At 43.8% G+C, this 12,543-nt stretch overlaps 1 protein-coding gene across 1 annotated transcript in view; it reads right to left on the minus strand.

Annotated features, from left to right (window-relative positions):
- Positions 1-12,543, minus strand: part of MUC2 (mucin 2, oligomeric mucus/gel-forming) — a 73,174-nt gene that overhangs the window by 23,187 nt on the left and 37,444 nt on the right. The window contains exons 29-32 of the mRNA XM_030562141.1: positions 8,980-9,786; positions 8,581-8,610; positions 7,436-7,948; positions 4,505-5,069 (exon numbers count right to left, since the gene is read on the minus strand). Of these exons, the coding sequence (XP_030418001.1) occupies positions 4,505-5,069; positions 7,436-7,948; positions 8,581-8,610; positions 8,980-9,786 (1,915 nt within the window). The remainder of the gene's footprint in view (positions 1-4,504; positions 5,070-7,435; positions 7,949-8,580; positions 8,611-8,979; positions 9,787-12,543) is intronic.

Below are 12,543 nucleotides of genomic sequence, written 5' to 3' on the forward strand. Positions count from 1 at the left end.
ATGTCAGTTTTTGTCCTAAATCTTCAATGGGGATGCCAGGGAATTTCAGAGCTCTGCATGAAATATTTAGTGGATTCTCACATATCGCTGAGGAGTTCCACTCTCTAATTTTGTCATAGGTTTCATAATCACCATATTCTGGGCCATATTTTGGCTCAGTCACACTAATCCAGTCAGACCACCAACAATATTGAGATAGAGGTGTACATGGTGCTGCAAGACAACAACGGAACATATATCTCAGAAAGAAAAGAAACATGCATGACATAGTAGTGAAGTAAGCAGTGCTGAGGGTGACTCATTGGATGTGCATTGGTCCAAAACAAATCATTAGTGCAAACACGAAGATCTGACATGAGAGCAGGATTATGATCTCATCTACACCAGTTTTAGTCACAAGTGCTTCAGTTCAAGTCCATGGGGGTAAACTAGCCTAAAAATAGTGCAAGATCAGAATCAGGCTGTGAATGTGCTAAATTGGTGTTTCTTTTGCACAGAAAATCATGTAGCATGAACAGTTATATGTCAGAGTAGAATGGAAGAGGGAACAAGATCAAGTAGGCGCTTCCTACTTTATCTCACATTCTCCTGTTAGTTGCTTTCCCAGCCACTTGCATCTGATAGAAATGATACAGGGGCAGGGCAGGAGAGCAGATATAAGCATTCAAATTATTTATAAAACAAATTTAACTGTATTAAATACATACGCCTTCCCTCTCACACACACAATTTTCTGAGATAATAAACTGTCTGAGAGAACCCAAAATTTGCTAAGTTGTATAAAATATAGACTGTAGAGAACATCCTCATTATAGCACAAGGGATTCTATCCTAATCACTGAAACCAGAGCAATTGCAGCAGTGCAGTGCGGTTGCAAACTGGCTAGACTCCGTAGATGCTCTCTGGCTGACTCAACTGGAAAGCCCTCTGGGCTTTTCAAGGAGAACATGGCAGACTGGAGGTCACAAAACCCTTAAAAAGGATGCAGCATCTGTTCCTTATGTGCAGCCCTGCTCCAATTAACTGTGCGAGGGATGCAGAACAGCAAAGCCATGTTCTCCTCCACTTTGGGATATGTGTAGCGTCATTGCTAGTAATAGACACTCTGGTCTTTGTGACCTGGTTCTCTTTTTGCCCAGATGTATAAGAGATGAGGGATCTCAGTCCCACCACCCCTCCTCCCACCTTTGTGCACTTTAGAAGGGCTAATCACAATCTAGGGTGAAAGGAAATTCTTTGACACCCCCCCCAAATTGTGAGCCAGAGACTGTAGCAGCATACAAAGTAAATAAGAGCACAAGAAGCCTTACCTCACCTTGCCCCCTTTAACTTCCTACAAAATTCCTGCACTGGTTAGTCACAATCAGGGACGGCTCCAGGCCCTAGCACGCCAAGAGTGTGTCTGGGGCGGCAAGCCATGGGGGGCGCTCTGCCGGTCGCCGCAAGGACGGCAGGCAGGTTGCCTTCGGTGGCATGCCTGTGGAAGGTCCGCTGGTCCCACGGCTTAGGCGGATCTCCCACAGGCAGGCCACCAAATCCGCAGGACTGGGGACCTCCCACGGGCAAGCTGCCGAAGACAGCCTGCCTGCCGTGCTTGGGGCGGCAAAATACCTAGAGCTGCCACGGTCACAATAACAATCCTTGCACTCCTCTCAATGAGCAATATGAACTCATTCTCACTCTGCATGCACTATATTCTAGATTCTTAAAGTTCCACCTTTTCTATCTGGAAGCTGTGTCTTTTTTTATAGGAACATCAATAGTATTCAGTAGAATTGACACCATAGGACAAAAAATCCCCTCCAGGACGGGTGGAATCAAGGGCTGCATATATCGAGGAATATATGCAAATGTGATAAATATTATGCATATCCAGGGATGCAGTAATCACTCATCCCACCCAAGCCTTACATGTGGGAGAGACACAGTAACAATAGTCTGATCACCAGTCTTGGATAGGAACACGGAGTGCATACTTATATTAACTCCTTAGCCCATGAGTAGCTCAGCATCACCCGCCTACAAAGCAGCCCTAGGGAAACTTTGCACACTCTTTAATATCAGTTTCAGCCTCCTGAGGTTTGGTGGGACAGATGTGGAACCAGTTTACACAGGAGTGAGGGTCTTAATGTGCCCCCTACTCCCATGTAAAACAGTGGTGGGATTTGTTCCAATTGAAAATACAAGTCGCTATTATTTTATTCTGAAGTCTCAAAAAATACCTTGTTCAAAATCAATTGGTAATACATATTTTTAAATTATCAATTACATTTAAATTAGTAGAGGAAAGGGTATCTTGGCCAAAATGTATATTGTTGAAATAAAAGAAGGTGGGGGAGTTTTTTCCAGCTGATGCTATATTTCATATCATTTTTTGTTACAAATTCTGGAAGGCTAAACAGAGATGAACACGTTAAATAAATATCTGCTGTTCAGACACTTTGGTTTATACCTTCCATGTCCATCTTACTGCATCTTAATTTTTACTGATGGTTACCTTTGGTTAATGAGAATCATGTTTACACATAAATATTGTTATTGTTATCATTAACTATGGGAAGCTATTCTTCAATTCATACCCATTGAAGTACTGTTTGTGGTTCCTGTTGTAGCACTTGATGGTGGCCTGATGGTAGTTGCAGTGGTTGAAGGCTTAGTGGTGTTAGTTGTAGTAGTTGTTGGTGTTGGGGTTGAAGTGAGTGTTGGATGTTTAGTGGTGGTGGTTGTCAGGGCAGTCACTGGAATGGGTGTTGGGGGCTCAGTGCTAGTACTGGTTGTTGGTGTCACGGTGGGAGTGGTTGGTATGGGGAGTGGAGGCTTAGTATTAGTTGTAGGTGTGGGGAGTTGGGGTTCATTGGTAGTTGTGGTGGTGGGTGTGGAGCTTTGATGAAAGTGTGATTGCGGCTGTGGGGTTGGAGACTCAATGGTAATTGTGTTGGTGAGTGTGTGGGTTGGTGGTTTGGTGGTAGCTGTGGATGTGGGGTTGGGGCTCATTGGTTGCTGTACTTGCGACTGTGGGGTTGGAGGCTGTGTGGTAGTTTTGAGGGAAGGGTTGGGGGGCCAGTGGTAGGTGTACTGGTCAGCACTGGGGGCTTGGTGGTCATTGGAGTGATAGTTGTAATTGTAGTGCATTCTGGCCAGCATCACTATTTGCTGATCTCATAACTGAGGCAGACAGGTACTGGAATCAGGCCTCCTGTGACTTGGTCTTTATTATTACAGATAATCTCAGTGAAAACAACACATTGCAAGTTTTGTCCTAAATCTACACTGGAGATGAGAGGGAATTTCTGAGTTCTCCATGAAATATTCAGTGTATTCTCATATATCATTGAGCAGTTCCACACTGTGATTTTTTCATAGGTTTCTAATAATCATTTCCTGGGCCATGTAAACACTTCAAAAAGTTGCCATTCAAGGAGATCCCAACTCTCTTACACCAGCCTTTACATCATCACTGATTAAGGCCTAGAGACTTTTATGTGTGTCATAGCTGATTACACCAGATCTAAAGTTGCCTGACTGTTTAAAAGCAAGCTTTTTGTTTTGCCACTTAATTCGAAAAATGCAAGGAGGAAATACACACACACACACACACGCACTCTTTTACATTCTAAAATGAAAATATATTTCTTTGCTGCCTTCCTACCTCTTTTTCTTCCTTGTCCTTTGTTGTCTACCTACCATGTTTCACAATGAAGAGCTTCCTAATAAATAAACTTACTTGTAGAGGTCGAAGAGGTCGTGGTGGAAACTGCAATGGAAAAATAATAAGTATTACTACAAGAGTCCAGAGGAAAGAAAACAGTAGCTAAAATCCCACCAACATTCAGTTCAGGATTTGTGTCCAAGACACTAGGGGCACCTTCCATCAGTGGACCAGGCCCAAAGATTTACAGCACTTGCTTCAGACTCCCAGCTGTGACCTTGTGATTCAGGAACATTTTCATCATGGTGAAATCATCAGTCACACCAATATATGAGGTTCTCTACATTGCAGGATAGAACAACCTCTAGTATTTCAAAGTTTTCTTAGTTCAGCATGATAAAGCCATGCAAAAGCATAGTTAAAAACAGTTGTAAGAAGCCAAATTTCTACGCAATCTATCTGTAAAACACTTACCTGGGGTAGTCGTTGCTGTGGTGGTGGTGGTAGGTGTCGTCTCTGTGGTAGTTGTTTCCGTGGTGGTGGTGGTGGTGGTGGTGGTGGTGGTGGTGGTGGTAGGTGTCGTTGTCTCAGTGGTAGTTGTTTCCATGGTGGTGGTGGTAGGTGTCGTTGTCTCTGGGGTAGTTGTTTCCGTGGTGGTGGTGGTAGGTGTCGTTGTCTCTGGGGTAGTTGTTTCCGTGGTGGTGGTGGTGGTGGTAGGTGTCGTTGTCTCTGGGGTAGTTGTTTCCGTGGTGGTGGTGGTGGTGGTGGTGGTGGTAGGTGTCGTTGTCTCTGGGGTAGTTGTTTCCGTGGTGGTGGTGGTAGGTGTCGTTGTCTCTGGGGTAGTTGTTTCCGTGGTGGTGGTGGTAGGTGTCGTTGTCTCTGGGGTAGTTGTTTCCGTGGTGGTGGTGGTAGGTGTCGTTGTCTCTGGGGTAGTTGTTTCCGTGGTGGTGGTGGTGGTGGTGGTGGTGGTGGTGGTGGTGGTAGGTGTCGTTGTCTCTGGGGTAGTTGTTTCCGTGGTGGTGGTGGTAGGTGTCGTTGTCTCTGGGGTAGTTGTTTCCGTGGTGGTGGTGGTGGTGGTGGTAGGTGTAGGGCAAAATGATGAGCAGCAGTAAACACTGATCTCATAATTGAAGCACATAGGCATCGGATTCATGCTCCCTGGGACTTGGTCTCTATTATTACAGATAAGACCAGTTGAAACGTCACATGTCAGTTTTTGTCCTAAATCTTCAATGGGGATGCCAGGGAATTTCAGAGCTCTGCATGAAATATTTAGTGGATTCTCACATATCACTGAGGAGTTCCACTCTCTAATTTTGTCATAGGTTTCATAATCACCATATTCTGGGCCATATTTTGGCTCAGTCACACTAATCCAGTCAGACCACCAACAATATTGAGATAGAGGTGTACATGGTGCTGCAAGACAACAACGGAACATATATCTCAGAAAGAAAAGAAACATGCATGACATAGTAGTGAAGTAAGCAGTGCTGAGGGTGACTCATTGGATGTGCATTGGTCCAAAACAAATCATTAGTGCAAACACGAAGATCTGACATGAGAGCAGGATTATGATCTCATCTACACCAGTTTTAGTCACAAGTGCTTCAGTTCAAGTCCATGGGGGTAAACTAGCCTAAAAATAGTGCAAGATCAGAATCAGGCTGTGAATGTGCTAAATTGGTGTTTCTTTTGCACAGAAAATCATGTAGCATGAACAGTTATATGTCAGAGTAGAATGGAAGAGGGAACAAGATCAAGTAGGCGCTTCCTACTTTATCTCACATTCTCCTGTTAGTTGCTTTCCCAGCCACTTGCATCTGATAGAAATGATACAGGGGCAGGGCAGGAGAGCAGATATAAGCATTCAAATTATTTATAAAACAAATTTAACTGTATTAAATACATACGCCTTCCCTCTCACACACACAATTTTCTGAGATAATAAACTGTCTGAGAGAACCCAAAATTTGCTAAGTTGTATAAAATATAGACTGTAGAGAACATCCTCATTATAGCACAAGGGATTCTATCCTAATCACTGAAACCAGAGCAATTGCAGCAGTGCAGTGCGGTTGCAAACTGGCTAGACTCCGTAGATGCTCTCTGGCTGACTCAACTGGAAAGCCCTCTGGGCTTTTCAAGGAGAACATGGCAGACTGGAGGTCACAAAACCCTTAAAAAGGATGCAGCATCTGTTCCTTATGTGCAGCCCTGCTCCAATTAACTGTGCGAGGGATGCAGAACAGCAAAGCCATGTTCTCCTCCACTTTGGGATATGTGTAGCGTCATTGCTAGTAATAGACACTCTGGTCTTTGTGACCTGGTTCTCTTTTTGCCCAGATGTATAAGAGATGAGGGATCTCAGTCCCACCACCCCTCCTCCCACCTTTGTGCACTTTAGAAGGGCTAATCACAATCTAGGGTGAAAGGAAATTCTTTGACACACCCCCCAAATCGTGAGCCAGAGACTGTAGCAGCATACAAAGTAAATAAGAGCACAAGAAGCCTTACCTCACCTTGCCCCCTTTAACTTCCTACAAAATTCCTGCACTGGTTAGTCACAATAAGGGACGGCTCCAGGCCCTAGCACGCCAAGTGTGTGTCTGGGGCGGCAAGCCATGGGGGGCGCTCTGCCGGTCGCCGCAAGGACGGCAGGCAGGTTGCCTTCGGTGGCATGCCTGTGGAAGGTCCGCTGGTCCCACGGCTTAGGCGGATCTCCCACAGGCAGGCCACCAAATCCGCAGGACTGGGGACCTCCCACGGGCAAGCTGCCGAAGACAGCCTGCCTGCCGTGCTTGGGGCGGCAAAATACCTAGAGCTGCCACGGTCACAATAACAATCCTTGCACTCCTCTCAATGAGCAATATGAACTCATTCTCACTCTGCATGCACTATATTCTAGATTCTTAAAGTTCCACCTTTTCTATCTGGAAGCTGTGTCTTTTTTTATAGGAACATCAATAGTATTCAGTAGAATTGACACCATAGGACAAAAAATCCCCTCCAGGACGGGTGGAATCAAGGGCTGCATATATCGAGGAATATATGCAAATGTGATAAATATTATGCATATCCAGGGATGCAGTAATCACTCATCCCACCCAAGCCTTACATGTGGGAGAGACACAGTAACAATAGTCTGATCACCAGTCTTGGATAGGAACACGGAGTGCATACTTATATTAACTCCTTAGCCCATGAGTAGCTCAGCATCACCCGCCTACAAAGCAGCCCTAGGGAAACTTTGCACACTCTTTAATATCAGTTTCAGCCTCCTGAGGTTTGGTGGGACAGATGTGGAACCAGTTTACACAGGAGTAAGGGTCTTAATGTGCCCCCTACTCCCATGTAAAACAGTGGTGGGATTTGTTCCAATTGAAAATACAAGTCGCTATTATTTATTCTGAAGTCTCAAAAAATACCTTGTTCAAAATCAATTGGTAATACATATTTTTAAATTATCAATTACATTTAAATTAGTAGAGGAAAGGGTATCTTGGCCAAAATGTATATTGTTGAAATAAAAGAAGGTAGGGGAGTTTTTTCCAGCTGATGCTATATTTCATATCATTTTTTGTTACAAATTCTGGAAGGCTAAACAGAGATGAACACGTTAAATAAATATCTGCTGTTCAGACACTTTGGTTTATACCTTCCATGTCCATCTTACTGCATCTTAATTTTTACTGATGGTTACCTTTGGTTAATGAGAATCATGTTTACACGTAAATATTGTTATTGTTATCATTAACTATGGGAAGCTATTCTTCAATTCATACCCATTGAAGTACTGTTTGTGGTTCCTGTTGTAGCACTTGATGGTGGCCTGATGGTAGTTGCAGTAGTTGAAGGCTTAGTGGTGTTAGTTGTAGTAGTTGTTGGTGTTGGGGTTGAAGTGAGTGTTGGATGTTTAGTGGTGGTGGTTGTCAGGGCGGTCACTGGAATGGGTGTTGGGGGCTCAGTGCTAGTACTGGTTGTTGGTGTCACGGTGGGAGTGGTTGGTATGGGGAGTGGAGGCTTAGTATTAGTTGTAGGTGTGGGGAGTTGGGGTTCATTGGTAGTTGTGGTGGTGGGTGTGGAGCTTTGATGAAAGTGTGATTGCGGCTGTGGGGTTGGAGACTCAATGGTAATTGTGTTGGTGAGTGTGTGGGTTGGTGGTTTGGTGGTAGCTGTGGATGTGGGGTTGGGGCTCATTGGTTGCTGTACTTGCGACTGTGGGGTTGGAGGCTGTGTGGTAGTTTTGAGGGAAGGGTTGGGGGGCCAGTGGTAGGTGTACTGGTCAGCACTGGGGGCTTGGTGGTCATTGGAGTGATAGTTGTAATTGTAGTGCATTCTGGCCAGCATCACTATTTGCTGATCTCATAACTGAGGCAGACAGGTACTGGAATCAGGCCTCCTGTGACTTGGTCTTTATTATTACAGATAATCTCAGTGAAAACAACACATTGCAAGTTTTGTCCTAAATCTACACTGGAGATGAGAGGGAATTTCTGAGTTCTCCATGAAATATTCAGTGTATTCTCATATATCATTGAGCAGTTCCACACTGTGATTTTTTCATAGGTTTCTAATAATCATTTCCTGGGCCATGTAAACACTTCAAAAAGTTGCCATTCAAGGAGATCCCAACTCTCTTACACCAGCCTTTACATCATCACTGATTAAGGCCTAGAGACTTTTATGTGTGTCATAGCTGATTACACCAGATCTAAAGTTGCCTGACTGTTTAAAAGCAAGCTTTTTGTTTTGCCACTTAATTCGAAAAATGCAAGGAGGAAATACACACACACACACACACGCACTCTTTTACATTCTAAAATGAAAATATATTTCTTTGCTGCCTTCCTACCTCTTTTTCTTCCTTGTCCTTTGTTGTCTACCTACCATGTTTCACAATGAAGAGCTTCCTAATAAATAAACTTACTTGTAGAGGTCGAAGAGGTCGTGGTGGAAACTGCAATGGAAAAATAATAAGTATTACTACAAGAGTCCAGAGGAAAGAAAACAGTAGCTAAAATCCCACCAACATTCAGTTCAGGATTTGTGTCCAAGACACTAGGGGCACCTTCCATCAGTGGACCAGGCCCAAAGATTTACAGCACTTGCTTCAGACTCCCAGCTGTGACCTTGTGATTCAGGAACATTTTCATCATGGTGAAATCATCAGTCACACCAATATATGAGGTTCTCTACATTGCAGGATAGAACAACCTCTAGTATTTCAAAGTTTTCTTAGTTCAGCATGATAAAGCCATGCAAAAGCATAGTTAAAAACAGTTGTAAGAAGCCAAATTTCTATGCAATCTATCTGTAAAACACTTACCTGGGGTAGTCGTTGCTGTGGTGGTGGTGGTAGGTGTCGTCTCTGTGGTAGTTGTTTCCGTGGTGGTGGTGGTGGTGGTGGTGGTAGGTGTCGTTGTCTCAGTGGTAGTTGTTTCCATGGTGGTGGTGGTAGGTGTCGTTGTCTCTGGGGTAGTTGTTTCCGTGGTGGTGGTGGTAGGTGTCGTTGTCTCTGGGGTAGTTGTTTCCGTGGTGGTGGTGGTGGTGGTAGGTGTCGTTGTCTCTGGGGTAGTTGTTTCCGTGGTGGTGGTGGTGGTGGTGGTGGTGGTAGGTGTCGTTGTCTCTGGGGTAGTTGTTTCCGTGGTGGTGGTGGTAGGTGTCGTTGTCTCTGGGGTAGTTGTTTCCGTGGTGGTGGTGGTAGGTGTCGTTGTCTCTGGGGTAGTTGTTTCCGTGGTGGTGGTGGTAGGTGTCGTTGTCTCTGGGGTAGTTGTTTCCGTGGTGGTGGTGGTGGTAGGTGTAGGGCAAAATGATGAGCAGCAGTAAACACTGATCTCATAATTGAAGCACATAGGCATCGGATTCATGCTCCCTGGGACTTGGTCTCTATTATTACAGATAAGACCAGTTGAAACGTCACATGTCAGTTTTTGTCCTAAATCTTCAATGGGGATGCCAGGGAATTTCAGAGCTCTGCACGAAATATTTAGTGGATTCTCACATATGGCTGAGGCATTCCATGCTCTAATTTTGTCATAGGTTTCATAATCACCATATTTTGGGCCATATTTTGGCTCAGTCACACTAATCCAGTCAGACCACCAACAATATTGAGATAGAGGTGTACATGGTGCTGCAAGACAACAACGGAACATATATTTTAGAAAGAAGAGAAACAGGCATGACATAGTAGTGAGGTAAGCAGTGCTGAGGGTGACTCATTGGATGTACATTGATCCAAAACAAATAATTAGTGCAAACACAAAGATCTGACATGAGAGCAGGATGATGATCTCATCTACACCAGTTTAAGTCACAAGTGCTTCAATTCAAGTCCATGGAGGTAAACTGCCTAAAAATAGTGCAAGATCAGAATCACACTGTGAATGTGCTAAAATAGTGTTTTTTATGCACAGAAAACCATGTTGCATGAACAGTTACATGTCAGAGTGGAATGGAAGTGGGAAGAAGATCAAGTAGGCACTTCCTACTTTATCTCACACCCTCCTGTTAGTTGCTTTTCCAGCAACTCGCATCTAAATTCTGCTATTGCTACAATGAATTAACTGGTATAGTATAAAGATCCAGAACAAGTAGCCATAAAGCAGTGTTTCATCACCTAAAGTAGACTTGCAGTGGCTCATCGCGCAAAGAGACAGTATCCTGAGGTAGTATGTCACCAGGATAGAGAAGTACTCATGGGGCATAATCAGATATTGTAATACCAAGCCTCAGTCTGCAATCACTGTCCTGTGCATATACTGAAAATATAGTCAGTAAGTCCTTCTGCAGAGAGTTAAACAAATACACATACATGCTTTTGTGGAATCAATACTTCTTATAATGGAACCTGTGGTTATTACTGATGGATATGACACAAGTGGGGAAAAAGGAGAGCAGATGTAAATATCCAAATTATTTATAAAACAAATTTAACTGTATTAAATATAAATACCTCCTCTCTCTCACACACAGTTTTCAGAGATAATAACTCTCTGAGAAAATCCAAAATATGCTAAGTTATATAAACTATAGACTGTAGAGAACATCCCTCATTACAACACAAAGTAATTTATCCTAAATCCAGAGCAATTGCAGCAGTGGCGTGAGCGTGTAAACCGGCTGGACTCCGCAGATGCATTCTGCCTGACTCAGCTGGAAAGCCTCTGGGCTTCTCAAGGAGAACATGGCACACTGGAGGACACAAAACCCTTAAAAAGGATGCAGCATCTCCTCCTTATGCGCAGCCTTGCTTGAATTAACTGTGCTAGGAATGCAGAACAGCAGAGCCATGTTCTCCTCCACTTTGGGATATGTCCAGTGTCATTGCTAGTAATAGACACCCTGGTCTTTGTGACCTGGTTCTCTTTTTGCCCAGATGTATGAGGGAATCTCATTCTCACCACCTCTCCTCCCATCTTTGTGCACTTTTGAAGGGTTAATCATAATCTAGGGAGAAAGGAAGGCCTTTAGTCTCCACAATTGTGAGCCAGAGACTGTAGCATCATACACAGTAAGTAAGAGCACAAAAAGCTTTACCCCACCTTGTCCCCTCTAACCTCCTCCAAAATCCCTACATTGGTTACGCACAAGAACAACCCTTTCACTCCTCTCAGTGAGCAATATCAACTCATCCTCACAATGATGTGGACTTTTTAAATTCCACCTTTTCTACCTGGAGATGGTGTCTTTTTTACAGGAACATCAGTACTATTCAGTGGAATTCACACCATAGGACAAAAAATCCCCTCCAAGACTGGTGGAATCAAGGGCTGCATATATCAAGGAATACATGCAAATGTGATAAATATTATGCATATCCAGAGATGCAGTAATCACTCATCCCACCCAAGCCTTACATGTGGGACAGACATAGTAACAACAGTCAGATGACCAGGAACATGGACTGTATACTTATATTAACTCCTTAGCCCATGAGTAGCTCAGTATCACCTGCCTACAAAGCAGTCCCAGAGAAGCTCTGCACACTCTTTAATACCAGTTTCAGCCTCCTGAGGTTTGGTGGGACAGATGTGGATCCAGCTTATACAGGAATAAGGAACTTAATATGCCTCTTATCCCCACATAAACCAGGAGCAGGATTTGTTCCAAGTGAAAATACAGGTAGCTATTATTTTATTCTTAAGTCTCAAAAAATACCTTGTTAAAAATCTGTTCGCAATACATTTTTTAAAATATCAATTACATTAAATTAGCATGTGAGAGGGTATCTAGGCCAAAACATACGATGTTCAAATGAATAAAAAAGATGCTATATTTCTTTTTTGTTGTGGTTGTTGTTGTTAGAAATTCTGGAAGGCTAAACAGAGATTAACAGATTAAATAAATCTCTGCTGTTAGGACACTTCCGTCTGTAGCTGTCACCTTACTTTGTCTGAATTTTTACTGTTGGTTAACTAAGGTTAATGAGAATCACATCAACACTTACAGAATTTTATTCTTATCAGTAAGTGTGGGCAATTATCATTCAAAGCTTACCTGCTGAAATGCTGATTATGGTTCCGCTTATAATATTTGATGATGGCATGGTGGTAGTTTTAGTGGCTGGAGGCTTAATGGTACTAGTTATAATCAGGGGCGGCTCCAGGCCCCAGCACGTCAAGTGCGTGCTTGGGGCGGCAAGCCACTAGGGACGCTCTGCCGGTTGCCACAAGGGCAGCAGGCAGGCTGCCGTGCTTGGGGCAGCAAAATGCCTAGAACCACCCCTGGTAATAATGTTTTTTGGTGTTGGCATTGGAGTGTGTGTTGGATGCTAAATGGTGCTAGTTGGCAGTGTGATGGTTGGAGTGGGTTTTGGGGGTGGCGCAGTGCTGATAGTGGTTGCTGGTGTGGTGGGGGGTGGTTAGTGTAGGGAGTTGGGGGCCTGGTA

This window comes from Gopherus evgoodei, chromosome 4 (assembly GCF_007399415.2).
Source record: "Gopherus evgoodei ecotype Sinaloan lineage chromosome 4, rGopEvg1_v1.p, whole genome shotgun sequence".
NCBI lineage: Eukaryota > Metazoa > Chordata > Testudines > Testudinidae > Gopherus > Gopherus evgoodei.